Source organism: Neoarthrinium moseri (assembly GCF_022829205.1).
Source record: "Neoarthrinium moseri strain CBS 164.80 chromosome Unknown scaffold54_Wmoseri_CBS_16480, whole genome shotgun sequence".
In the NCBI taxonomy this organism is placed as follows: Eukaryota; Fungi; Ascomycota; class Sordariomycetes; order Amphisphaeriales; family Apiosporaceae; genus Neoarthrinium; species Neoarthrinium moseri.
In genome coordinates, this window is record NW_026055168.1 from 114,702 (window position 1) to 139,619 (window position 24,918).

The window sequence follows — 24,918 nt, forward strand, 5'->3', positions numbered from 1 at the left end:
GACGTGATGGGCACCATCTCTCGATGCAGATGACTTGGCCAAAGGCATCTTGTACCGAGGTCTTGAGGTAGTAACCACTAGATTTGTTTAAGCATTACTTGCGAGTATGTGCCGTAGCCCAGCACGGCCATGGTTCTGTAAAAAAAAACTCTACCCCAACTCCTGGCAGAGGGTGAAATATGCTCTGGGCGCCCCCAACTTGATGCTACGTCTAGAGGAATATCCCACCTTGATAATGCAGATGGGGTAGTTCTCGTTTGCTTGTAGCTTCCGGGTCAGCTGCACGACATGGAATCACGTCGTGCTGCTACCACTGGATTTTCGCCAGGCCCCATAAGGATTGTTGACATCACATTGTTCTTGGGTCTTCATTCGACCGAAGTAATGTCACTAGTGCGCTTGATCTATTGCTTGCCGTAAATATCGAGGTCAATTGCAGAACGCTTTTGTTTCGCCAAACCCGACCCAGGTGAGCAGGTAGCTGACCCAATCCGCCTTTCACATTTTAACACTCGCCTCATTTGTGGCCTGACGATAGACACTCTCTCCCAGCACCACTACTTGAGACCACTTCCAGAATACCTCCACGGCCTGAACTTTTACGAACACCATGGCCGACAGCGACCCCCGTCAGAGGGATTCTGATGAGCTCATGCCCAACATCGAGACCAAACCCAAGTCGTACGCGGAGTACGTGCTCAGCTGCGTACAAAAGGGTGAAGATTTCATGCTCCCGCTCTCGATGATTGTTGCCCTAGACGCAAGGAAGGTGCAAGCTGAGGAGATGCAGGAGAACCAGCCTGTCTTTCTCGTTTTCCAAGAAGATGGGTCCGTTGAAGGTTGCCAGGGCCTGAAGAAAGTACCGAGCTCAAAGAATGTGGTGGGCATCTACTCTACGATTCTCAGTGCGAACTTGAAGGCAGTGGAAATTATCCGCGAGGCGATCAAAGAACCTTTCTGTAGGGGACTGCCAAGAACTACGAAGGAGTGGGCCACAGAGCACAACGATGAGATTAAGGCTGGATCCGGCTTGGAAGGTGACGACACTTGGTTCATTGACGAAGGCGGACTCTTACACTTGCGAGTGACGCAGAGAACTTCTTTATTCAGAGAATCAGTCAAGGATGCCTGGGTGGAAAGACGATCTATTGAGGATTGAGCTGTGAGCTTCATTGGGCTCACGTTATGGCAGGAAGCATCAGGCGTTCCGTAGCAACGATAATTTCTGGCGAGAGCCTAACCTATGGCTGCAAGTTACAGAGTACTCAATCCCAGAGCATTTACATATGACCCAGATATGAAGCACACCGCGTAAACTTGGTACCAGCGTTGTGATACCGTGATATGGCAACTAAACTCTGTTCATGTTTAGGACAAAGGCTAAATCCAGTCTCCATGTTTGACCCTTCCATCTATGGTTGCAACTGATGACAGTCATACTATGGCACCAGTGTTGCATCAAAGTCTGTACTAGGAGAGGAAAATATCAAACATGACAGGTGCCATTCAACCATCGAAAGTAATTTGGGAAATTATAGAAGAAAAGAGAAATCCATACTTTTTCTCAAGACGACAAAAGAGTTCACTTGCAATGCACTCACTCTCTTAGGAACCTATATTTTCAGTGGTCAACGTCCACCAGACAGTCCAGCTTTGGTCGGCGCCCCAGATCAAGGCACTGGTGCGTCTGTAGCGTGACGGCGATGGCGGGTGGCCGCTTTTGCAATACGGCATAGTCATGAGCTCGGACAAGCCCGAGATAGATCGATCGAGAGGCGAGACAAGTCCTACATTTGAACCTTGATGGACCAATTGTAGGGTACCGAACTATCTAGTCCCAGTCTGAGAAGATGCAAGCGCGTACACTATCATTAAAGCCGATGCTTCCCGGGTTTTCGTAATGACATGGTAAGAATGCCGTTTCGATAGGGTTCTTCATTGCCTTCGTCGCCCAAATACGCATCCTGGTAAGCACAGCTGGTAGTAGTATTGAATAAGTAAGACATGGATCCCGAGCTCTGACGTCAAGTCCTGATCGCCGTCGCGAGATCGCGTGAATATTGATATATTACCTTTTTGGGCAAAGATCGGCAGAGGCTGTTCTTATCTCATATACTCCTGCCTCTGGCATGACGTATCCTAAACCGATCTCTCATGACAAGAATTCTCTTCCTCTTCCATCAGCACAGAGATCGCCATGGCGTCGTACACAGAAACCGTATCAATTCCCAGCACTCGAAAGCACGAAGAACACAGTGAGACTGATTCGCCAGATCTCAAACGACACCGCTTTGAAGCAGATGCTCCTTCATCAGAGAACTGCCCAGCTCCTGGAGTTTACGAAACGTATATAAAACATCATGAGACGTTGAAAGACATTGTTCCCAGCGCCCTGCTTCAAAGACTAGACGACTGCCTCATCAAGACCGGGCAGACCATCGACCCAGCCTTGACCGCTGCCTCTGCGGCTCGCCACGTTTTCCTCGTTCTCAGGAGCCGGGAGCATGGGCAGGGAATCTTCAGCGAAGAACACGAGTTTCTTGTCCTGGGCGTGTTCGGAACTGTTACAAGCGCCAACTTCGAAGTGATGGAAGCATTTCAAAAAACTTATGAGTGTATGCTTGATGAGGCCGACGAAGAAGGGAGACCAGCCTCACGGCGCGCGGCCGGCTATCCGTCCACATGGAAGGTAGACGAGGGATCGGGATGCTTGAAGCTTTGGGCTGAGGATCCAGAATATGGAGATGGAACAGTGTGGGCGGAGAAATGGGTCGTGGGAGAGTGAATCGATGAAGAAATCTTTTTTGCCTACTCGAGTTGTAATGTACTTACTGTAAACTAGAAGGCAATGGTAGAGACTAGAGTCGATCAACAGACCCAAAAATTACATTCGATACCAGAACTCGTGAACAGGATATATGAACTGTACCATAGTTTATACGCACTCATAGCTGACTAGGAGAGTGCTGGTGCTGGGCACGGGACGGCTGGGAGAGTTTCATTGGCTGGAATCTCCTTCCCCTGGCTCATCGCAACAAAATGCTTCCTTATCAGCTGGATGCGGCTGTTCGTGTACTCAGAATTGGTTGGGTTATTGTATTGCAGCGTGAAGCCATCTGAATGATCCACGAATGTCTAGCCAAGATAATTAGAACTGTCCTTCGTGTCAAGACACGGTAGTAATGCGGTCACTTACATTGCAGTCCGGCAGGTTACGCCCAAAGAGACTCCAGAATGCGTCGCCTGCAGCCACTGAGCTGTTCTGGATGATATCAAAGAAAGACACGAGGTTCATAGGACCACTTGAATCGTCAGGGCCGACCCAGCTGTACTCGCCGGCGAAGTAGGCCCTGTCGGCACCCTCCACAGTTTCGAGATCAAGCTGCAGCTTGGTGGTGTTCACGGGATAGTAGTGGTTCGAAAAGATGTCGATGTCTTGAATGTCGAAGTGTGTCCGGTTCACGCCGTACGTGCCATCGACAATGAGTTTGTTGGGAGCAAGGTTCTTGATGAAGCTAGTGATGTCACGCACCCAGTCAGCTGGGCAGTCCATGTCGCGGTTGCGGGGGCCCTGGAGTTCGTTGCCAGTCTCAAAAGCAAAGATGGTTGGGTCCTCGGCATAGGTCAGGTTGTTGTACTGGTTTCTATGCGTCACCAGTTTCTCGATGTAGTTCTTGAACGCGGCAACTATGGTCTGGTTCGTGTAGAACTGCTGCATCTCCGGATTTTGGCTGTCATTGGCCTGTGTGAGATTATATCCGAACCAGCGGAGGAAGTTGTATTTTCCGCCGTGGTAATAGTCCCAGTTATCCGTGAGCGGGACCATGTATCTAATCCCGTAGAGACCCGCTTGATAGACAGCCCAGTCAATAGCTTCAAAGGCTGCCTCGTTGATGACGCCCAATTCTGGCATCACGGTCAATGGATTGCCCAGGTTGGTGCCGAGAGTATGGGAGCGGATCATAGTCCCGCCCAAAGCTTGCACGGTTGCCAGAGCATCTGTAATCCGGCCTTTGGTGGGATAGCTAGACTTGGTTGCGGCATCGTAAGGTTCCCCATCCGGGGGTACCACATTTTCGTCAAGACCGAGCCAGTAGATGTTGGGGCCAACTGCCTTCCACCGTTTGCCGTCGACCAGTAAAGTTGAACCCTCCCGAGTGACCGGCGAAAGCACCGTAGGGTATTGTGCGGCTGCTAGCACGCCGGATAATGCTACAGAGGCATAAAGTAACTTGATCATGGCTATAAGGACAACTTTCCCGCAGTCATGGAACTACAGCGTCTGGAGACGTGAAAGAGGACGAAGAGAACGGAATTGCAGTTTGGCTGGAGAGCTACCAACTTGATCTTTATAGGCGATCATACCTTAGACACAATTATATCATGGTCCGGCTGGTTACTACTTGTATATACCAATCAAACACAGGATCTACACCTGGGCAAGCCCAATGTAGCACGTACTCCGCACGCGGAGAGCCTCTATGTGGGTTTGGTCGGACGTCTGTCTGCCATGCGAACGATGAGGCTCAGCAATTGCGGCGCGCAGGATGCAAGGTCACGGAGCGAGCGTCTCCGTGTATGTGTAGGCCCAGTTAGGAATAGGGGCTTTGCTTGCAAGGTGAATTGTTTGAATGCACCCCATGGGGCCACTAAACTGGGTTCCATTTCGGACCGGCGCGGTGTCGCGTGTACCTACCTCGCGCAAAGAGGCGAGAGCGGTCGCGACGGAGCATAAAAGTAGATCCAGGGCTACGTTACCTCGGGCGAAGTCAGGAGCCCAAACAGAAAGGAAAAAAAAACTCGATCAGGACAGGTCAGCGTAATAATAGAAAACCGGCGCCCCATAATAGCTACTCCTCCCGACTGCCAGTTTGCCAGTCTATCGTAATATGAAATTGTGCAATGTGCAAGGGGGGCCTTCGGGGTCTTGCAAGACTGCGACATTGCTTATGACGTGGATCCTAGGCCAATCACAAAACGCCGGCGTGTCTAGCTGAGCTCCAGAGTTATGCGGCGTGACCAGCATTTCCACCACCTGTGCCTCCATGCCGTGACTTCTGCCTGCGCTTTTCGCCAGCTTCATCCCAATTCCATGCGGCCACGATGATGGGGATCCTGCGTACGAGGGCATCGTCCTTCCTGTTGGCGTTCCTCGTGGGCTGTCTGCTGCTGGGCGCCGCAGAGGCCTCTCTGGGCGACCGACTGCCCGAGTTTCGAGAATGCGTTGATGTAGGTGCCGTGCCCTTCAGATGAGTAGCAGGCAAAGGGGCAATCCTGACTGATCCTCACATTGCAGCTTTGCGCCAGGGAGAATTGCGACCCGAAGAACAACCCGACACACATCCGTAAGCGAGGCCAACTCTCTGTTCTCCCCGCGCTCTATCCTCGAGCCTCTCGACTAACACCCGACCCCTTCCCTCTACAGCTTTGCACCGTCGCCTCCTCTTCTGGACGTGCCCGCAAGAGTGCGACTACACATGCCAACACATCATCACCTCGAGACGAGTCGCGCGCAATGAGCACATCACCCAGTTTCACGGCAAGTGGCCCTTCATCCGGGTCCTCGGCATGCAGGAGCCCTTCAGCGTGCTCTTTAGCCTGGGCAACATGGTAGCGCATCAGAACGGGCTGGCCAAGTTGCGCGCATCGGTCCCGGCCAACTACCCGCTGCGCCCGTACTACTTCATGTTTGCCTACTTCGGCATCACCACCTGGATCTTCAGCGCCATCTTCCACGTCCGCGACTTTGCGGCCACGGAGCAGCTGGACTACTTTGCCGCCGGCGCCGGCGTCCTGTACGGCATGTACTACACCCCCATCATAGTCTTCCGCCTCGACAGGCCGACGCCGCGGCGGCGCAGCGTGCTGCGGCTCTGGACCATCCTGTGCTGCAGCCTCTACGCCAGCCATGTCATCTACCTCAAGGCCTGGAAGTGGGATTACACGTACAACATGGCGGCAAACGTCATCGTTGGGCTTACTCAGAACTCGCTGTGGACGTACTTCAGCTGGAGGAAATACAGGGAGACACATCGGGTTTGGGCCATCTGGCCCGGCTGCATCGTCGCGTGGCTTATGATGGTCATGAGTCTGGAGCTGCTGGACTTCCCACCGCTGTGGGGCGCGCTGGATGCACATAGTCTCTGGCACCTCGGTACTATTGTGCCGACCATCGTATGGTACCGGTGAGTCATTGCCTGCAATGGGGGGTTTCGTCACTGAATAGTAGAAATGCTGACCCGGTGTTTCTAGCTTCCTGGTCAAGGATGCCCAAAACGATATAGCCATGTCCACCAGACTCAAGGACAAGGAGGACGAGTAACCTTCTCGGTAAGATACAAAGTCGAGGAAAAGGTGGTTTTCTCAGCGCTCAGCAAGCGTTGCCATTCAAAAGGAGTCACGGCAAAAAAAAAAATTGGGTTCACCGCACCATGTCAGTTGGCAGGCGCTTGGTGCGAGGCATGATCCATGTATGTTATCTTGGAGGAAAAGGGCAAACATCTGACGAGGGCGTCACGATTCAGTGTGCACGGGTACCTAAGTAGTACGGCTCGCATCCACGGAGTTCCAATATGTTCATAGAGATCGAGAATTAATGGAGCAATCTTCATCCCCAGCTTGAAATCCGACAGGCTCGCCAGTATTATGTGATTCTACACTGCATAGCAACGCGTGGGTATGGTGAGTATTGGACGGCTACTACCGTGACTAGTGGCGCGGCGTTGCGCTCCAAGGGGGGTAATCCTAGTATGAGGCGACTAACTTGGGCCTTTGAACTAAAAGTATCAGATCCTTCCTTCTCGCTTGGAAGAAAAAAAAAAGGCAGTTCGGGCGAGGCGAGACGCTCGTCAGTCTAGAGCCGCAGGACTGGCTGACTGGGGACTGGACTGACTGACTGGTGCTAGTTGGCTGGCGTAGACAGTAGAAAAGACTGCTATTGGGTCGATGACCCGGGTGGGGCTCCAGGGCGGTGAGGCCCGCAATTGGCAGTAAACCGATCTACGGACCCTTGATTCCAGAAAAATTATGCCCGACGACGCTGGACGAAGGGCCCTGAGCGACGCTTCCTATCCCCCGTCCAACTTCTAATAATTTTCATCCCGCTGCCCCATCCCTCGGCCAGCCTGCAAACATCACTGCCGGTCATGTCGGACTCAAAGAAATCGGATGTCGAGGCCGCCGAGCTCGCGCTCAAGGGCATGGCCCATTCTGAGCAGCACTACTTCAATAGGTGGGTTACACCAAACACGGGCAACCTCCCCTCTCAACAAAGGACCTCCCATGTCTTTTGTCACCCCGAGCGACATTGTTGGCTAACCTGTTTTGTCGCGCAGTTATAACCATCATGGTATGTTTCTCTCAACCATGCTGGGCATGAGCATGTAGGAATTTTCGTAATTTTTCTGTATGGTACTAATGTGGGGTTGAACTCATTCAGGTATCCATGAGGAGATGTTGGTATGTGACTATTCTGCAGCCGCCGTGTCTACCACGAACCCGGCCTTGACCTGATACTGACTCTGCATACAGAAAGATGAGGTCCGCACCAGGTCTTACATGAACGCCATTGTGCAGAACAAGCACCTTTTTAAGGACAAGGTCGTTCTTGACGTTGGCTGTGGAACTGCCATCCTTTCCATGTAAGCATCCAATGCACCTTTCTTGACGGTCTCTTTTTGTTGGCATGATATATCTCAGTTGCTGACCCTTGATTCTCAAGGTTTGCTGCCAAGGCTGGTGCCAAGCATGTTATTGGTGTTGACATGTCGACCATCATCTTCAAGGCCAGGGAGATTGTCGACCGCAACGGCCTGACTGATAAGATCACCCTGATCCAGGGCAAGATGGAGGAGATCGAGCTTCCCTTCCCCAAGGTCGACATCATCATCTCGGAGTGGATGGGCTACTTCCTGTTGTACGAGAGCATGCTTGACACGGTTCTGTACGCACGTGACAGATACCTGAACAAGGATGGCTTAATCTTCCCCGACAAGGCCACCATCTACGCCTGTGGTATTGAGGATGGCGACTACAAGGACGAGAAGATTGGATGTAAGTGACCCTCAAGCACCCACGCCGCGCCCAAAAGTCTGACATTGAATGCTCTAGTCTGGGACAACGTCTACGGCTTTGACTACACGCCGCTCAAGGAGACTGCTCTGGCCGAGCCCTTGGTTGATACTGTCGAAGTGAAGGCTGCTGTGACCGATCCCGTAGCTATTCTGGCTCTTGATCTGTACAAGTGCACAGTAGAGGACCTGGCCTTCGCTGTCCCGTTCAAGCTCACCGCCCGTCGCGACGATTTTGTCCACGCGCTGGTCGCATGGTTCGACATCGACTTCACGGCCTGCCACAAGGCAGTTCGCTTCTCGACTGGTCCCCACACCAAGTACACTCACTGGAAGCAGACGGTGTTCTACCTGAAGGACGTTCTGACTGTCACACAAGGCGAGGAGATCAACTGCCACCTTGATGTCAAGCCCAACGAGAGAAACAGACGCGATTTGGACATCAAGGTCAAGTACCAGCTGGAGACCCAGGACCCCACAAGACAGGGCCAGGGAGAAGCCGAGTACAAGATGTGCTAAGCGGCGATTATTGTGAACGTGATTATTCAGACATGCTACCTTGGGTCTGAGTGGGCTACACCACATCCAAGAGTGACACAATGGGTCAGCCCATCGGTGTTGGAAGGGTCGACACCAAAACAAGGAGCTGGCAGATTCAGGGCCGCAGGGATCAATGGCGTATTGGTCAAACATTACTGGGACGATCATGGTGCCAGGGACAGGGGACTACTGCTGGGGAAGCAAAGACTTGTTTCTGCCATAGGCTTGCATAGATAGTTCCCCCGACGTAAGGGGAGCGAATGCATTGACGAGGATCATGAGCGCATGTATTCTTGACGTCCGGGAGATACCATTACGCATCAACTGCATATGCAGAGGTGGCGGGGATAGTCAGTGAACACAACCAAAATAGATTTGCATTTCAGCACAGCCATGACCCCGTGAAGTCAAGTCTTGGGCGTTGATATCGGCAGTGGCCCACAACCATCAGACCAACCGTTCAATCCACGTTGGGGTCCTGTTATTCCATTGATACCACGAGAAACATAGCGGCGTCACACTCCACGCGATCAGTCAACCTTTGGTTGCAAATTGCTCATATTTTGTCATACGCCGACGGGCAATATCTACTATAGACCCTTCTGTCCTGAGTAAGGCCACTATGATCTTCCTGTTTTATCTTGCTTTCTCTCCTTCGTGCTTTCACCTTTTTTGGTAGCCGATCCCCATATACGTATGAAACTTCCTTTCGTGACGTCGTTCTTCTTAATTTTTTTTTCTTTCCTTTTTTTGTATAATTCATTTTGGATTTTTGTTATATATTGATTTGGCCTAACCTTCTGTCCGTCTCAGCGCATCGTAGAGAAGCCGTGCAGGTGAGCGAGGTCGGCGGGCGCGAGGCTGGGGTTGGCCCTCCTCAGAGCCTCCTACGCTCCGCCGCCGTACTGCTTCACGATGAGGGCTACCTTGTTGGCGAGGTCGTCGGCCTCGGAGCGGGTGGCAGCCTCGGCGTAGACGCGGCAGGCGTTCTCAGTGCCCGAGGCCCGCGCGAAGGAGCGCGCGTTGGTGTACTTCTTGACCGTCTGGTCGATCTCGTCCTGGGCGCCGGCCGGGTGGCTGAGCTTGCGCTCGGCGTCCGTGGTCTGAAACAGGTCCTTGTCGCCGACCTCGACGCGCACCAGGCGGTTGGGCAGGTCCTGGTACGTCATGGCCCAGTCCTTGAGGCCCCAGCCCTTGTGGGCGAGGATCACCTCCACCATCAGCATGTCCGAGATGGCGTCGCCGACCGTCTGGTTGATGAGCTCTCCCAGAGCTTGCAGGGTCTCGAGGGCGTCCTTCTGGGCAGGGGACTGAGGCGCCTTCTTGGCGAAGAGCTGCATGGCATCGGGGGAGAAGAGGACGGTGCCGTGGCCGTTGGCCTCGAAATACACACCGATGTCAAAGTTGCAGGCAGCGTGGTGGAGATGCTTGACACCCGTGGGTGTGCAGACGACAGGCAGCTGCAGGTGCTTCTCGATATACTTGGTGCTGGCACCGTTGGCGTAGGCAGTCTGGACGACTCCGATGCGAAGCTCACCCTCAAGGCCAGCGGCACGGAAGAGGTCGGCGATGAAGGAGGCAGCGAGAGTCGCAATACGGTCGCCGTCGAACATGAAGAAGCTGCTCGTATCGGGGTCCACCCAGTAGTAGATCAGACGATCGGCGTCACCGTCCAGGGAGCACCAGCGGTCGCCCGGCTGGGGCTTGGGGTTCGGCGGTGCCCTCTGGCGGGTCTTGACAAAGTCGGCACCGCAGTCGAGGTTCAAGATCTCGGGCTTGAGGACGTCGTCGTTGACAACCTTGCAGTCGATACCGGTCTTGGAGGGGTCGACGATCTTGAGAAGCTCGTTCAGCTTCGGGCCACCAACGCCGTTGGCACAATCGACTGTGACGCTGCCCGAGATCCTCTTGCCTCGCATGGCGCGCTCAAAGGCGCTGTTGAGTTTCTTGTAGTAGCCAGCCTCGCTCGTCTCGCCGTATGAGCTGGGCAGGCCCTCGGTGTTGACGCAGCGGGTGAGGTAGTGAAGTTGGGGGGTCGTCAGGATCTTGTAGTCGACATATGCGGTGTTCGTGGCCGCGCAGGCGTCGGACAAGGCCTGGACAAGGGTGATGCCCGAGGGGCGTGTGTCTCGGCCGGCGATGACCTTGCCCGACGAGGAGAGGTCGACCTTGAGCTGATCGGCCAGCTTGAAGAAGGTGTCGGCGAGAACCTCGTGGCTCGAGCAGTTGACGAGGTCGGTAGCGAAGACCTCCCATTCCTGCTCCAACATGTCTCCCATGGGGTCGACGATCTTGACGCCGTTGTCCTTGGCCGGGTTGTGGCTGGCGGTGACCATAACACCGATGGCCTGGCCGCCGAGCTTGCGGGTGCGAAGCGCGGACAGAAGGCCTACCCTGAATGTGACACCCTCGAGGAGGTCGGCGGCCATACGGAAGCCGGCGGTGCCATACTTGTAGGGCTTGCCGGGCACGATGTCGTGCTTCTTGGACGCCTCGATGATTGCGTTGCGGTCCATCTTGGAGCGTCTCTGGCGTAAGAGCAGCAAAGAGGAAGCCGAGGACTCGGTTTACCAAGGACAAAGATCAGGCAGATCTAGCTGTGTTGATGGTTGTCCAATTAGGCCCCCAAATGTAGGCGGAAGCGGAAGCTGTGGCAACGGGTCAAGTCAGCAAAACAATCCAGCCGTGCTTGGAAATCTCGGGGGGTTCTCTGGGTACGAGGCTTGTGTTGGAGCCCGAGCTGTCAGACAAAGAATGCCATAGCAGTTTGTACACCAGGACCGGTCCTCTTCAGAGGAGGCCTCAGGCGTGGGGGTCTTGTGGATATGCATGTAGGATATGCCACGACGGAGTATAAGGAAGGGGACGGCTGAGGCAATTTACCTTTCAAGTTGCAGCACAGCGCGGAGAGGGAACAAGAGGCGAGAAGGAAAATGTCTCAGGAAAACAAAGCCAGGGAAATGTCACCAAGAACGAACAATTGGCGAGGTGGTTCGCAGGCTACTGAATCCAACAGGAGCTAAGGTAGGTAGAGGTAGGCGTGGAAGGGAAGCATCCAATGGCCCCAGCAACGGGCGGTGTTGAAACTAGCTGCCCCTCGTTTTACGAGGTTATTTACACGAGCCCCGCCAAACAAGTTGCAGCGCCAGCTCAGCGTCAGCGCCAGCAGAAGCGCCAGCAGAACTGGAGGTGAGCACCGAGCAGCCCATTACCTCACAGCTCCACTTCTGCCAACCCGAGAGACTTTTGCGCCTGGCCTCTGTGCTACGCAAGCAGGCAAGCTGAGGTGCAAAACGACGACTACGTACCTAGTTAGGTAGCTAGCCAGGGACCCCGCCGCCAAGTTATGCAAAAATAGAACCCCTTGAACAAACCCTGCAGAAGTTAAGCAGCTACCTACTGTGTAGGTACCTGGCAAGCTAAACACTGTCACATGACTTCGCGTCGTCCCATCCTGCCCGGCGGACGCGTTATCTGAATGACGACACGGTTTTTGGGTCAAGGCACCGTCAGGTCGTCGGCGACACATGAAACTTCCCTGCCCTCATTGTCTCGTGGGAGTAGGAACTCATGGCTCGACGCTCTTGCTGGCCTCTCGGACGAATGACAGTCCTTTGATCACGGAATAGAGTGGCAAAACAGCCGTCCTGTCCAAGTGTCTTCCTTGCTCGTGTTTCCTACTGTTCCCCCAGGCGCAAAGGATCCGGCGATTGTCAACACCAAGGGCAACCCAGAAACTACGTCGCCAGCGTCACAGCTGCTTCTATCAGTCGCTCTTGGCCCAGCGTCTTGCTCCCTTTCCCAATCCTTGGACTTGTACTTTCACTTCACCTGGCTCTCAGCATGTCCCCCCCTTCGGACGAGGCATGCGCCAACCCGCTTCTCCTCAGCTGGGTCAAGGAATGGCTTGACGTCGCTCGCGAGCGCAACTCCAAAGGCATCACGACATACAACAATGCCTACAAGTCGCTCAGGGTGTGCCCCATCACCTTCACGCACCCATGTCAGCTCCAGCAGCTCAAGGGCTTCGGGCCCACCCTCTGCAACCGGCTCACAGAGAAGATGAAGAAGCATTGCGAAGAAAACGGCATGCCTATGCCTAGGAAAACACTGAGAAATTCAGCCACCGCCGGTGTCAACGGGGACGACGTTGAAGAGGAGGAGGATGGCGACGGCAGACCACCCCCCGCCAAGAAGCCCAAGAAGACCAAACCCTATGTGCCCCAGCTCAGATCCGGACCGTACGCAATCATCATGGGCCTGTCGGAACACAGAGCCGCGGGAATGACCGGGCTAAGCAAGGAACAGTTGATCGAGGTAGCCCAACCCCATTGCGACGCCTCCTTCACAGTTCCGGCACAGGCCAATAGCTTCTTCACGGCCTGGAACTCGATGAAGACCTTGATCAACAAGGAGATTGTTATCGAGAAAAGGGGCGGTCCCTCACGGAAGTTCTATGTGCTCACCGATCTCGGCTTTGAAATCGCGAGCAACGTGAAGAAAGCCACAGACCCTGCAGCTGCATCGGAGCCTTCTGCGCCAACAGCTCCCAGGAGACCCGATGCCCCAAGACCACCAGAGATTGGCCTTGACGATGAACAAGATGTCGACGCACTGCTAACGCGTGGCGAAAGATCACCTTCCACCGAACTCCACCACCAACCCCCAAAGTCGTCTCAATCCGTCTTCGCAGATGTAGTCAAGGATGGAGACGCTTCCTCGGACCCTGCAGCCCTCCCTAACTTCCGTCCTATTCGCCTACAACCTGGCAGCTTCACAGTACATCTAGTTTTGGACACCAGAGAGATTCGCGCCCGAACGGACCGAGACTACATGCAAGAGGAATTGCTGAAGCAAGGGGTCAAGCCCATCGTCAGAGCACTCGAACTTGGCGACGCATTATGGGTAGCAAAATGCCACGATCCCCACTTCCTTCAGAGGGCCGGGGCTGAGGGCGATGAAGTAGTCCTTGACTGGATTGTTGAGCGAAAGCGGCTAGACGATCTCATCGGCAGTATCAAAGATGGCCGTTTTCATGAGCAAAAGTTTCGACTGAAGAGATCTGGCGTCAAGAACGTGGTCTACCTGATCGAGCAGTTTGCTCTGGACGATTTGAACAAAAATAGATACGCGGAAGCGGTTGAATCAGCCATAGCGTCGACCCAAGTCGTCAACGGCTATTTCGTGAAGAGGACGGAGAAGATGGACGAATCAATTCGGTACCTCGTGCGTCTGACCACAAAGCTGAAGAAGCAATACGAGGCCAAACCGTTATACATCATCCCGACGGAACACATCACAGCCCAGAACTACCTCCCGCTTCTAAAGCACCTGCGGGAAAAAGAACCAACCACGGGCCATTATATCAGCTATCCTGCTTTTTCTTCGCTTGCATCAAAATCCGAGATGATGACGCTACGAGATCTGTTTCTCAAATTTCTGATGTGCACGAGAGGCGTCACTGGTGAGAAGGCTCTTCAAATCCAGAAGATATGGAAGACTCCAAATCAGTTCATCAAGGCCTTTGAGAACTGCGGTGCCGGAGAGGAGAGCAAGAAGAGAAAACGCGAGCTGGTATCAAGCCAAATGGGAAACATGGTAGGAAGGAAAAAGATTACGAAGCCGTTGAGCAGCAAGATTGCCGAAGGCTGGGGAGATGTGGCATCCTGAGTTATTCCGTCTCCGTCAGGGTTGTCTGCAACATGTTTACTCATGACTCGACCGAGAGCAAACTTCGACACCAGCACAGACGTCTAGAGTTTCAATACTTTTGTCTATCTATAACCAATTGAACCCTAGAAGACCAAAAACCTCTCCACGGCGGTGCCCGAGGCCGCATTACCTATGCAGAATGGCCTCCCATGGCTTGCGTAATGATGTTTTGCACCATCTTCTCTACGATGGGCTTCAAAGCGCCCTCGTCTCCGCTGAGATAGCCTGCCATGCTCTTCTCGGCATACTTGGCCAGCACGTCGACCTCGACGTTGACGCTGTCGCCCTCCTTTTTCTGCGCCAGAACCACCTTTTCCTGGGTGTACGAGATTAGCATGACCTCCCACCAGCCCTCGACATCGTCCACTTTCGTGATCGTGAGACTCGTCCCGTCCAGGGCGATGAAGCCCTTGAACACGACGTAGCGCATCACGTCCTTGTTCTTCGGGCTGAAGCGCAAGGTGAGAGCGTTGCCGTCCGGGGTTATCTTGGAGATGGTGGCTACGCTATCGACATGGCCCTGCACGAAATGCCCACCCATCCGGGTGTCGGCCCGCACGGCACGCTCGAGGTTGGCCTTGGAGCCCTTGGCCAAGGCCCCCAGATTTGTCAGCCGCAAGGTCTCGGGCGCGATGCCGACGGTGAAGGAGGGCGGGGAGGGGGTGATGGAGGTCGCGGTCAGGCAGACGCCGTTTATGGCGATGCTGTCGCCGAGCTGCGCATCCGACAGCAGGGTCGAGGAGGCCGGCAGGCTGATGGTCAGCGAGGTGCCGCCGGTCGCATCTTGGCTGTTGAGCTCGGAGACCTCTGGGGGATCAGACCATGTCAGCGACTTGTCCAACGAGGAGCAGCCCGGTCACACAGAGTTCTGGCACACAAACCTCCAATCTCCTCTACTAGACCTGTAAACATCTTGGCGGGCAGGCTCTTTCTTTTTTCTTTTCTTGTTCCCCAGCAAACCCACGAGTGTCGTATTGCGGGACGGAATCGGGGTTGGCGCAATGACGTTGGATATGCTTGTCGCTTTGGGCCCGTGCGGTTGGCCCACTCTGTCGATTGGGACCCCTGCTGGGTCGGGATCAACGACCCTACCCGCTCCCGAACCTATAACACGGCCCGTGGAATTGTTTCTGATAGAGCTGGCATGTTTTCACATACGAAGTCCTTCTGATAGTATGTTTACTCTACACTTTACGGAGATTTAGACAAGTGCCATTCTCTTATGAGGCCATGCAAGATGTAGGCAGCAGTATCCTGTAGCACAGAGATGTCTCAGAGAGGAGAGTCGGGGCATCTTGAACTTAGACGACGCAATCAATGTAGATTACACGGCTTCATCTGTCCGGATGAATCATCTTGTGATGTAAGTCCACGTTAAGCCAATGTCGCGACGTTCCGTTTAGGCAGACCTCGGGACGGCTGTAATTTTCGGGTCATGTGGATCTCTGGGCCGCCACCACTTGGACTTACGGATGTTTGCCTACATGGGGACCGATCTGACATTTTATGACGCCAAAGACCTCGTTCCAGCAACAACTCTACAGACTCGACACAGCTTTACATATGTGAAGCAAATCGTATCATATATGTCAACTAAAGCCCAACGCCAATGACTGAGAAGTGTCTTAATCCGATACAACGTCAGGGCGACGGACGGTTGACGGCAGCGCCAGGTAGTGGCCGACTCTGACTTACAGTATTGCTCATTGCCATGACTGAGAGTTTGACCATTCAGTCAGCATACAGGTGGCGCCAGGAATGGTTGTCGGTGGACGGAGCTTCGAGACTTCGAGGACAAAGCGCCGCAGAAAGACGGTCCGGCCCTCATTCTGCCGGCGCGATTCCATTCAACCCTCAATTTGCATGCTCCCACCATGGATCCAGATCTTCATGGCAAACGGGAACTGTTCCGACAGCTCGACGGACTTAAACAGGTGGACGACGATGATGAGGTCATCGATGCCGACGAAATAAGGCACCGTGCCAAATGCAAAGCCTTTGCCAAGTCCGCGCTGCCAGGACCCGTTGTGAAGTCGCGATCAACTTTCTCGGGCATTGGCAATCCACCAGGTGCTGCCCCAAGGAGGACGGCATCGGATCCAATAGCAACCAGAGTAAAGACGACCGAAGTCATTGTTATCGATGATACCCCGCAGGCTGCGAGAGTCGTCCCGGGCCAAACACGTTTGTCGTCCCTTCTTCAGGCAGCATCGGGCATGGACGACACCTCTATTCCAGACTCAACAAAACGACATTCTGCACAAACCGTCAGGCGAGACTCAAACACTCGCCTTCGCAAAAGAACCCGTTCATCACCGCCCGCCGAGGACTCGCCATCAACCACCATGGCCAAGCGCAAGCGATCCTTGACACTGAAAATGGCACCAGAGGGCCAGCAATGCTTCAAGGGCTTGTCGTTTTTCTTCATCCCAAATGACGATGTGAATCCAGTCCGAGGACGGCGGATCACCAGGGCGAGAGAACATGGTGCCAACTGGGTCCGATCCCTAGACGATGCGTCACATGTTGTAGTAGATGCAAACTTTACTTACGCAGACATCGAAAAGACTCTTGATGCGCATCCAGAAGCCAAGAAGAAGATCATCGTCAACGAAGGCTATCCCATCGACTGCATAATCTACCGCAGGCTGCTTAACCCGGACCAGCCAAAATATCAAGTTCCAGGCTTCTCACAATCGGTGGCCGAATCCAGACAAGCGCCTGGTCCATCACAGGAGTCTGAAAGGTCATTGCAGCTCAAGCCAGATGCTAGCAGGCGCTTGAGAAAAGGTCAAACCGTCTCTACAGGTACACCTCCACGCAGTGATGAATCAACGCAGAGGAGCACCCAAATTTCCTCTGGCAACGTAATCACAGTGTCACAGCTCGGCAGCCAGGCCGCGAACATCACGACTGGTGCCGCACGATTGGACGGAAGCACTGGACCCAGAGCCTCCCAAAACCATCACGGAGATTTGGCCGGCGCCCCTGTCGTCGACGAACTTTCCCAGCTCATCAACTTTGTGAAGTCAAATCCCAACGCAGACATAGGAGTCGCAAGCGACGACGATGATGTTCTAGAGAACAGGCCTTCATCTTCAGATTCTGCTATCTTCGCAAATTGTACGGGGTCTCAACGATCCGATGACGGATCTGCTAGTTCCGGGAAGGACCGGAAACGCAAACGAAAGGGACCGTCGAGAAAGATGCCGGAAGACGACCCAAATTGGCAGGATAAATTTGCCTGCATGAAGGGAGGCAGCAAAGATGGAAAAGATGATAATCCAAATGCGGATACGATAGCTATATTACAGGACATGTGTGACTATTACACGGGACAGAACGACACCTGGCGAATCAAGGCCTACCGGCAGGCGATATCTGCCCTTCGTCAACAAAGCACTCGAATTACCACGGCCCAGGAAGCAAAGGACATTGCCGGGATCGGTGAACGTCTTGCTGACAAAATCGAGGAAATCGTCAATACGGGGAGGTTGAAGAGGCTTGAAGCGGCCCTCCAGGAACCTGACCACGAGGTTCGCGAGCTCTTCCTCAAGATATACGATGTCGGCCTCGAACGTGCGCAGAAGTGGATCCAGCAAGGCTATCGAACTCTGGAAGATCTCTTGGAAAAGGCAAACCTCACCAGAAACCAACGGATCGGTATCGAGCACTATGAGGATCTCAACACCAGGATTCCCCGTGCGGAAGTTGAGGCTTTGGGCAAGTGTGTGAGACGGACCGCTGCCGATATTGACTCTAGAGTTGAGTTGCTCATCGGCGGCAGCTACCGTCGAGGTTCCAACACCTCCGGAGACATAGACTTCATTATTACGAAGAAAGGAACTTCGTCCAGTAGCGAGCTAACACCGTTTCTTGACCGCCTGGTCGACAAGCTGACCAGCTCAGGGTTCCTGACGGTTGGCTTAGCGACGTCTAGGTCCTTGGGTGGAAGCAAGTGGCACGGTTGCTGCGTGCTTCCGAAGGCCGACTTCCCTGGCGACAAGGCCGACTACAAGCCGATATGGCGACGCATCGATCTTCTCCTCGTGCCGGAAACCGAGTTCGGCGCGGCTCTGATCTACTTCACCGGAAACGACTTGTTCAACCGGAGCATGAGGTGGCTGGCCCACAAGAAGGGCATGCGGCTGAACCAACGAGGACTCTACCGGGATGTCATGCGCGGCCCCGGAGGGATCAAGTACAACGAGGGTGATTTGGTGGAGGGGAGGGACGAGAAGAAGATCTTCGAGGCCTTAGGCGTCCAGTGGAGAGAGCCTCACCAACGATGGTGTTGAGGCTGTGAATGCATACATGAACATGGTGACTTCGCTCAACTACGATACCCCTTACTGCCAAGATATTGCATCCGCATGAGTAAAAGACTTGCGTCACTCCTCGTAAAATTTGGTGGTGCGCCTCGATAGATATTTTCTATTGAGCCTTGCTTTTTACCTACTCTGAAGTATGAAAGTTTGAATATACAGTGTCTGCTTAGCATGTCGAGTAGTGGAGGGGATACTGCGATGCACGGATCAGACAGAACGTTTGGCACTTTACTATTAAGATCGTGCTTTAATGATGCTGTAATGATGCTATGTGCAAAGAGGTGAGAGATGTGTTAGCAGAGTTATTCTGCTATCCTTCAAGTTGGGGATCATTGGGATCGCTTGCTGGTTGGGAGAGAATATAACTCAAATGGCCGCATGGAGTTGCTTGCTGTTCCACTTCGAAACAGGTATCCAAACTTACATAAAATACGACTTCCAACCAGGTATTTTCGACATATACATTTCAAAACATTATCAAACACAAGGAAGACAGACCCAGATCGCCCTTCCCCATACGATTCCGTTCGGACTTCCTCAATTGTTGCCTTCCAACATGAATGGAAAATCAGCTGTGTTCCCCCAAGGTCTATCTTCTTGCGGACTTCCTGCAGCACCAACTCAGGGCTGCTGCAGCTGTCGGCCGGTCTCTGATCCGTCACGTTGTCGTGTATAAGCATGTCGACAGATTTGGCCAGTACCACGGCAGCTCACTCAACGCTGTTGTTCCGACACTGATGCGCTTCACTTCTCTGCGCACGCTTGTCCCGGTCGCTATGCTTGACAGTAACGGGTATAGTAACGTGTTTGAACTCAGGAAGCTGCAAGAGCACCTCAAAAATCTCAGCTCCCTCGAGGTCATGGAGGTACGTCAGTATTGGTGCAAGCCGATGGAGAAAAGGACCGCCTGGGCAAAGATATTATATGAGGAGCTGCAGATGTTCGCCGTCGTATCCTTCACAGTGCCGCTGTATGCCGGTTATCCGATTCGTCTCGAGGGGCTTGCTTGGAAGGTGTCCGATGCCTTCAACATCGCAGATCAGAAAATCAAGGAGATGACGCCCATGAAACCGGGTAGACACCGCATAGATCCTTGTGCGACGCAGGAATTCTGCAACACGCAGAATATCGTCCCGTTGCACGGCTATCCTGGTGCGAGCATCAGCCTGCTAGGGACAGATAGCGCCTACAACGAAAGCGCTTTTGGAGGCTGCATCAGGGGCAATAATGCTATTTTCTTCATTTAATGAATATATGGCCGCAGCTCGCCGCGGCAAGGCTCCATTTATGACGGAGGACCTCCCTTTTAATCTTAATTTCAACGCTGATCGTTCTCACAGCTAAACCGCTGAGCCACAAATTCTCGGGCAAGCTGCATGGCTTTCTCAATAGTCCTACAGGCTGGTAGGCCCACATCGCTTACAACTATTCGGCACATGTGTTTGTTTTGAAGTACGCATTAAAGGGGTATCTCATCATACATAAGTATATATCCAAATCTTATCAATGTACAAGAGGCTAACGGCATATTTGTTATACCGCCCAAATCCTAGGGCCGGTTATATGTAGCTCCAAAGTACTCCGTGTAGGAAAGATCAAACCAAGTCTAAACAGGAAGGCAAAAGAAGGCTGAAACTCCATCCGTTCTAGCGTGCGTGAGGAGACTGATGGCTCGATTGACCCGCGTAGATTCTAGTGTCCACAAGAGGAATGCTGTTCTTCTCTCGGGGGTCGAGCGGAGTCGCTGTGTCTTCAGAGTATCGGCTGCGAGTCTCGCCCTCCACATCGTCGTTCAGCACCTCTCGGGTCAGCTCGACATAGTCGTATGCAAACTCGCCAATCTCGGCGTCGTCGATACCCAGGATCTCCGCATCCTCATTGGCGCGGAGACGGAGCCCGGGGATGAGGTTGATGATGAAAAGGATGAGGGTAGTCCCGACAAAGGAGTAGGTGCCGCCAGCTACCGAGTCTGCCAATTGGTACCCGAGCTGGATCCAGTTCTGGTCGAGCCAGCCTCCGTTGATGACCTGTACATTGTCGAGGTGGGCAATGGCGCGGCTGGCGAAGAAGGCGGTGCAGATGTTTCCGACAAGACCGCCAACGGCGTGGACGGCAAAGATATCCAAAGCATCGTCGACTCCCAACAGAAACTTCAATTTCGTGGCATAGTTGGCGAAGGCGGCTCCGAGGACTCCATAAGGAACGGCAGCCCAGACGGGGACATAGCCTGGAGGTGGTCAGCATTCCATTCGCGATAGTGTCAAGTTGACAAGACTCTCAGAACTTACCGGACCCAGGGGTAATGGCAACGAGTCCGGCGATAACGCCGGAGCAGAAACCTACAGCCGACCACTTGCGCTCCAACCTGTAGTCCAGGACACACCAGGTCATTCCACCAACGCACGCCGACAGGTTCGTCACAACAGCTGCCAAGATGGCGCGCATGTTGGCGGACAGAGCAGAACCAGCGTTGAATCCAAACCAACCCACCCACATAAAGACAGTTCCGATGATGATGTGGGTCACGTTGTGTGGGCGGTAGTTCAGCTCGTGCGTTCCGTGCCCGCGACGCTTCCCGAGCATCATGGAGTAGGCGAGTGCCGCAGTTCCAGAAGCAATGTGGACTGGAGTACCTCCGGCGAAGTCGAGCCCTCCCATCCTGTTTGACCATCCACTAGGATTCCACGTCCAGCACGCAATCGGGTCGTAGATGACAGTCGCCCAGATGAACATAAAAATAACACAGGGCAGCATCCGTCCTCGTTCGGCGACCGCGCCAGTCGCTAGAGCCACGGTGATGGAAGAGAACATGCCCTGGTAGACGGCGAACAAGAGGTCGGGAATCCGGGAAGACCCCACGGAGGGCTGCGCCAAGACGTTCCTGAACCCGAAGTTCGACAAGTCGCCTAGGTAGGGACCGGCCGTGTGCGAAAAGGTCAGAGAGTAGCCCCAGAAGAACCACTGGAATGAGGTCACGGCAGCCGCCATCACAGAAAGCCATATCAGAGACAATGCCGACTTCCTTCGAGCCAGGCCAGAGTAGAAGAAACTGAGCAAAGCCTATCAGCCAATTTACCCTCCATAGACTCGGGTGTACCCGTTCCGTTGAACTTACCCGACACCTGGTATCATGAGCAGCACAAGAGCAGTGGCTGTGATCATCCAGGCAATATCACCCGTCTCGTACCAGATATTCAAATTCTCGGTGATGGGGTCGCCGCCCGCCTCGCCGGTGCCATTGTACGGGACCTTGACGATGTAGTTCAGAGCGTCGAGGTCGACGTCAACGCCGTTGATGTTGACGACAACCATTGTGTGATTCGAGGACGAGACTCAGCAAAGAGCTCTGTCGGAACAAAGTTCAAAGGTGTATATGAGAAAACAGACGAAAGTCAGGAAACCCAAGAGCGAACGCTACAAGTCACACGCGACCTGGGGCTTGCCGGTCTTGAAGTACTGGACGGCTTTCCAGTGCTAGGGCCGGGTCTGGCAGAGACGGTTGCGACTAGGCGGCCGACTAGCGCCACCGTGACGCGGGAGACACCGGGGTACAACCTTAATAGCAAATTCCTATTACCACACCGAGAGCGGGTGGCTTATCAGCAGGCCAAGTGCAACGCAGGGAAACGTTTCCGCCCACGCTTCTGCAGTGGAAAAAGCAAAGATGTATGTGAGCAGTCACGAATAATGGGGAGTGTGATGTGGGCAAACGTAAGCAGAAAAGGGGGGCCCAGGACAAGAGATCACAAGAGAGCATTTCTACTAATCTGCTTGCGAGGCCCCTATGGCATCACACAGACGGCTTGTGTATCGTATCTCTCTCTCCCTCACCTCATCAAAAGGGTCGCCGATAGAACCCCCTGCAAGGACTTCCTTGGGGGGTTAGCTGCTGCGGTAGATTCTCTAGATTGCTGTCCGTTCGCAAGGGAGCTCGGGAGTATTGATCGCATGGCAGATGGATCATCATCAACACCCCTCCCCTCCCAAGCTAGCCAAGGCATACCATCATCTGCCCATTTGCCCTGTCTGAAGCATGGATCGAGGCAATAAAGAGAAGATGCATGGTTGCGAGGAGCCGAGCGAGCGAGGACGGTGGGGCGCTACCCTGCGTTGCACTGCTAACTACGGTATGGTAAGATGGGCCCCGGCCGCCCAGCACCCAAGCACCCAAGCACCTAGCCTTGCCGACCGTTGTGCTGGGTTGGCGCTGCTGGAAGGTGCCGAAAAGGGCGACCAGGGCCGGCTGGGCAGGGGGGCAAAGGCTCTTGGGGCTGCTGCGAGTCAATATCGGGGGTGACATGGCCTGGCGCCACAATTTAGAGCGAGCTGCAGGTCGCTCTTGTTTGTGGGAACCAGCCGTGGTTAGTTCGCCCAGGCTTTAATACGGGTTTGGAAGGGGACAGGCGGCCTAGGGCGAAGCTCTGTGCAGTGCGAAGATAAGAGCGTCGTCTCCCATTTGTCAACTGTTTTCCGTGGGGGCCTGTTACACAAATGTTGCTGCACCGTTTGGGACTATGCGTGTGGCCTTTTTGAGTTTGGTCACAACACGCCATGCGACTCATTGACACCCGGATACTTCGGGAAGTGGCTGTTTCTTTTTAACAATAGGATGGACTCGACAGAAACTCTCTGTTGAAGAAATTTCGCAAGAAAGGGCGGCAAGCCAGTCTGCTTACCGATTTCAGTAGAGTGCCAAGTATCCATGGATATGTCTAATCACCTCTCGCTGCCTTTACGATGGGCGCCGGGAAGGCGGGCGGGCGGGCGGGCGTGCATGCGACGCGGACGAAGCCAGCGCAAAGAAGTGCCTCTCGCTTGTGATCATCTCCGTTGAACTCCAACGGAGTCGCCAATCACGCCTCTCTGCTAATAATAAGGCTTATCACCAAATATTTTCTCCAAAGTGCATTGCAGCACGTACCTGGCATAATCTAAGGTGGCTGCTGCTACCCCACGTTGGACCCTGGGCGGCGACGGGGGCACGGGCGACCCCTTGGACACTCGTCGCCCGGGTCTAGACCCCCAATCCTCGGTCCACAACTACCGCGGAGTTCTTCTGGAACAAGACGACATGTTGCTGGCCTGGCGGATTGCTACCCAGGTTTGCAGCACTTGTCGTAGTCAGACTGGGCTGGGCTACCATTCAGCTCCGTGAAACGTTTGTGGAACAAGTAGTAAGTTTCCCGCACAATGAGAGAACTGACCGCCTGTCGTGACTGAGAAAGCTCCTGATCGACCCTTCCGTTGTTGTCAGTGTTCCAAGCCCGTTGAAAGTCTCTCGATAGGTGGTCGCAATCGTTCTTGATACCACAAGAAAGGTCTCTCCAGCCTCCTGGTGCACGGCAGTGAACTTTCCAGGGGCGGGCCAGGCTAATGCGATGACCCGGAATCAAACCTGCAAGCCCTCTCCCACAAGTACCGGACATATAGTGTCAGTTCCACGGCCTCTTGCAGCTGCTGTGCCTCTTCGGGAAGGTGGATGGGAAACTTTATTCTCCCATAATTTCTTCCATCGCCCGCAAGAGTGTTGCATGCTGCAGTACTGCGCTTTGTATGGAGGTGAATAAAAGGCTCTGAAGTGGCACTCTACAATAGGGCAGTATGACGCCGGTCCACTAATATAAGTCCCAGGTCAATCGGTAATGACGTTCTTTGCTTCCCAATAGACTGGTGCCACCTACATCTGCTCCAGTATGGTCCTGGGAGTATGCATGACGGGGAGCATGATGAATTAAATGTACCGTAGGATATATGTGGACCCTCTTATGTTAATCACGGCCTGTCTAACCAGGTTTTCTATTTACTTCAGGGGACTGAAACCATTTTCGTTCTTGCCTCGAGCTTGATATATGACCGTCACATCAAAGGCCTGCTCGCTACCTGTGTACGATGATATGTACCATATCAGGAGTTTGAGCAAACCTACAGTAGTCAATATGAGTGCGGCAGGTCTTCGCCAAGAACCACGTTCGCAGGACTTAGATGTCCTACAGCTCTTTGCCTCACTACACTATAGATGGCAGAACTGGGAGTACGCATATGTCGTTTGCTGTCACCCCTCGTCCAAAAGTCCCGGGACGTTCAACGGGCTGTCAGGAAAAAGAAAAGCCCACGTTCTGTAAGTTGCGGCTCCCCAATGTCTTACCCCGTCCAAAAGAAATCGTCAAGAAAACGCCTCCGCTGCATGGCCTGAAAGCTCCTGCATGGGTAGCTGCCGAAGAACAACTTTCTTATTCCGGCTCGGGCTACCCGTGTCTCATGATTCCGTC

The 24,918-nt window shown here is 53.7% G+C and overlaps 11 protein-coding genes across 11 annotated transcripts; 7 read left to right on the forward strand and 4 right to left on the reverse strand.

Moving 5' to 3' along the window:
• Nucleotides 1-610: 610 nt before the first annotated feature.
• Nucleotides 611-1,159, forward strand: JN550_010447 (uncharacterized protein; the record flags this gene model as incomplete). Its single annotated transcript, XM_049308703.1, has 1 exon — nucleotides 611-1,159. One exon carries the CDS (start codon nucleotides 611-613, stop codon nucleotides 1,157-1,159), a length of 549 nt encoding a protein of 182 aa, XP_049167580.1.
• Nucleotides 1,160-2,197: 1,038 nt separating this feature from the next.
• On the forward strand, nucleotides 2,198-2,785 carry JN550_010448 (uncharacterized protein; the record flags this gene model as incomplete). Its single annotated transcript, XM_049308704.1, has 1 exon — nucleotides 2,198-2,785. One exon carries the CDS (start codon nucleotides 2,198-2,200, stop codon nucleotides 2,783-2,785), a length of 588 nt encoding a protein of 195 aa, XP_049167581.1.
• Nucleotides 2,786-2,955: 170 nt separating this feature from the next.
• Nucleotides 2,956-4,240, reverse strand: JN550_010449 (uncharacterized protein; the record flags this gene model as incomplete). The annotated part of the gene is made up of 2 exons (XM_049308705.1): nucleotides 2,956-3,135; nucleotides 3,197-4,240. 2 exons carry the CDS (start codon nucleotides 4,238-4,240, stop codon nucleotides 2,956-2,958), a joined length of 1,224 nt encoding a protein of 407 aa, XP_049167582.1.
• An 863-nt stretch (nucleotides 4,241-5,103) lies between these two features.
• On the forward strand, nucleotides 5,104-6,322 carry JN550_010450 (uncharacterized protein; the record flags this gene model as incomplete). Its single annotated transcript, XM_049308706.1, has 4 exons — nucleotides 5,104-5,229; nucleotides 5,297-5,345; nucleotides 5,426-6,185; nucleotides 6,253-6,322. 4 exons carry the CDS (start codon nucleotides 5,104-5,106, stop codon nucleotides 6,320-6,322), a joined length of 1,005 nt encoding a protein of 334 aa, XP_049167583.1.
• Nucleotides 6,323-7,145: 823 nt separating this feature from the next.
• Nucleotides 7,146-8,588, forward strand: JN550_010451 (uncharacterized protein; the record flags this gene model as incomplete). The annotated part of the gene is made up of 6 exons (XM_049308707.1): nucleotides 7,146-7,231; nucleotides 7,335-7,348; nucleotides 7,439-7,458; nucleotides 7,531-7,640; nucleotides 7,721-8,052; nucleotides 8,110-8,588. The coding sequence occupies 6 exons, from the start codon at nucleotides 7,146-7,148 to the stop codon at nucleotides 8,586-8,588; spliced, it is 1,041 nt and encodes a 346-aa protein (XP_049167584.1).
• A 908-nt stretch (nucleotides 8,589-9,496) lies between these two features.
• JN550_010452 (uncharacterized protein) lies at nucleotides 9,497-11,125 on the reverse strand (the record flags this gene model as incomplete). The annotated part of the gene is made up of 1 exon (XM_049308708.1): nucleotides 9,497-11,125. One exon carries the CDS (start codon nucleotides 11,123-11,125, stop codon nucleotides 9,497-9,499), a length of 1,629 nt encoding a protein of 542 aa, XP_049167585.1.
• A 1,327-nt stretch (nucleotides 11,126-12,452) lies between these two features.
• Nucleotides 12,453-14,279, forward strand: JN550_010453 (uncharacterized protein; the record flags this gene model as incomplete). The annotated part of the gene is made up of 1 exon (XM_049308709.1): nucleotides 12,453-14,279. The coding sequence occupies one exon, from the start codon at nucleotides 12,453-12,455 to the stop codon at nucleotides 14,277-14,279; it is 1,827 nt and encodes a 608-aa protein (XP_049167586.1).
• A 172-nt stretch (nucleotides 14,280-14,451) lies between these two features.
• JN550_010454 (uncharacterized protein) lies at nucleotides 14,452-15,233 on the reverse strand (the record flags this gene model as incomplete). The annotated part of the gene is made up of 2 exons (XM_049308711.1): nucleotides 14,452-15,128; nucleotides 15,203-15,233. 2 exons carry the CDS (start codon nucleotides 15,231-15,233, stop codon nucleotides 14,452-14,454), a joined length of 708 nt encoding a protein of 235 aa, XP_049167587.1.
• A 962-nt stretch (nucleotides 15,234-16,195) lies between these two features.
• On the forward strand, nucleotides 16,196-18,619 carry JN550_010455 (uncharacterized protein; the record flags this gene model as incomplete). Its single annotated transcript, XM_049308712.1, has 1 exon — nucleotides 16,196-18,619. One exon carries the CDS (start codon nucleotides 16,196-16,198, stop codon nucleotides 18,617-18,619), a length of 2,424 nt encoding a protein of 807 aa, XP_049167588.1.
• A 590-nt stretch (nucleotides 18,620-19,209) lies between these two features.
• On the forward strand, nucleotides 19,210-19,896 carry JN550_010456 (uncharacterized protein; the record flags this gene model as incomplete). Its single annotated transcript, XM_049308713.1, has 1 exon — nucleotides 19,210-19,896. The coding sequence occupies one exon, from the start codon at nucleotides 19,210-19,212 to the stop codon at nucleotides 19,894-19,896; it is 687 nt and encodes a 228-aa protein (XP_049167589.1).
• A 399-nt stretch (nucleotides 19,897-20,295) lies between these two features.
• Nucleotides 20,296-21,961, reverse strand: JN550_010457 (uncharacterized protein; the record flags this gene model as incomplete). Its single annotated transcript, XM_049308714.1, has 3 exons — nucleotides 20,296-20,876; nucleotides 20,938-21,698; nucleotides 21,765-21,961. The coding sequence occupies 3 exons, from the start codon at nucleotides 21,959-21,961 to the stop codon at nucleotides 20,296-20,298; spliced, it is 1,539 nt and encodes a 512-aa protein (XP_049167590.1).
• Nucleotides 21,962-24,918: the final 2,957 nt, after the last annotated feature.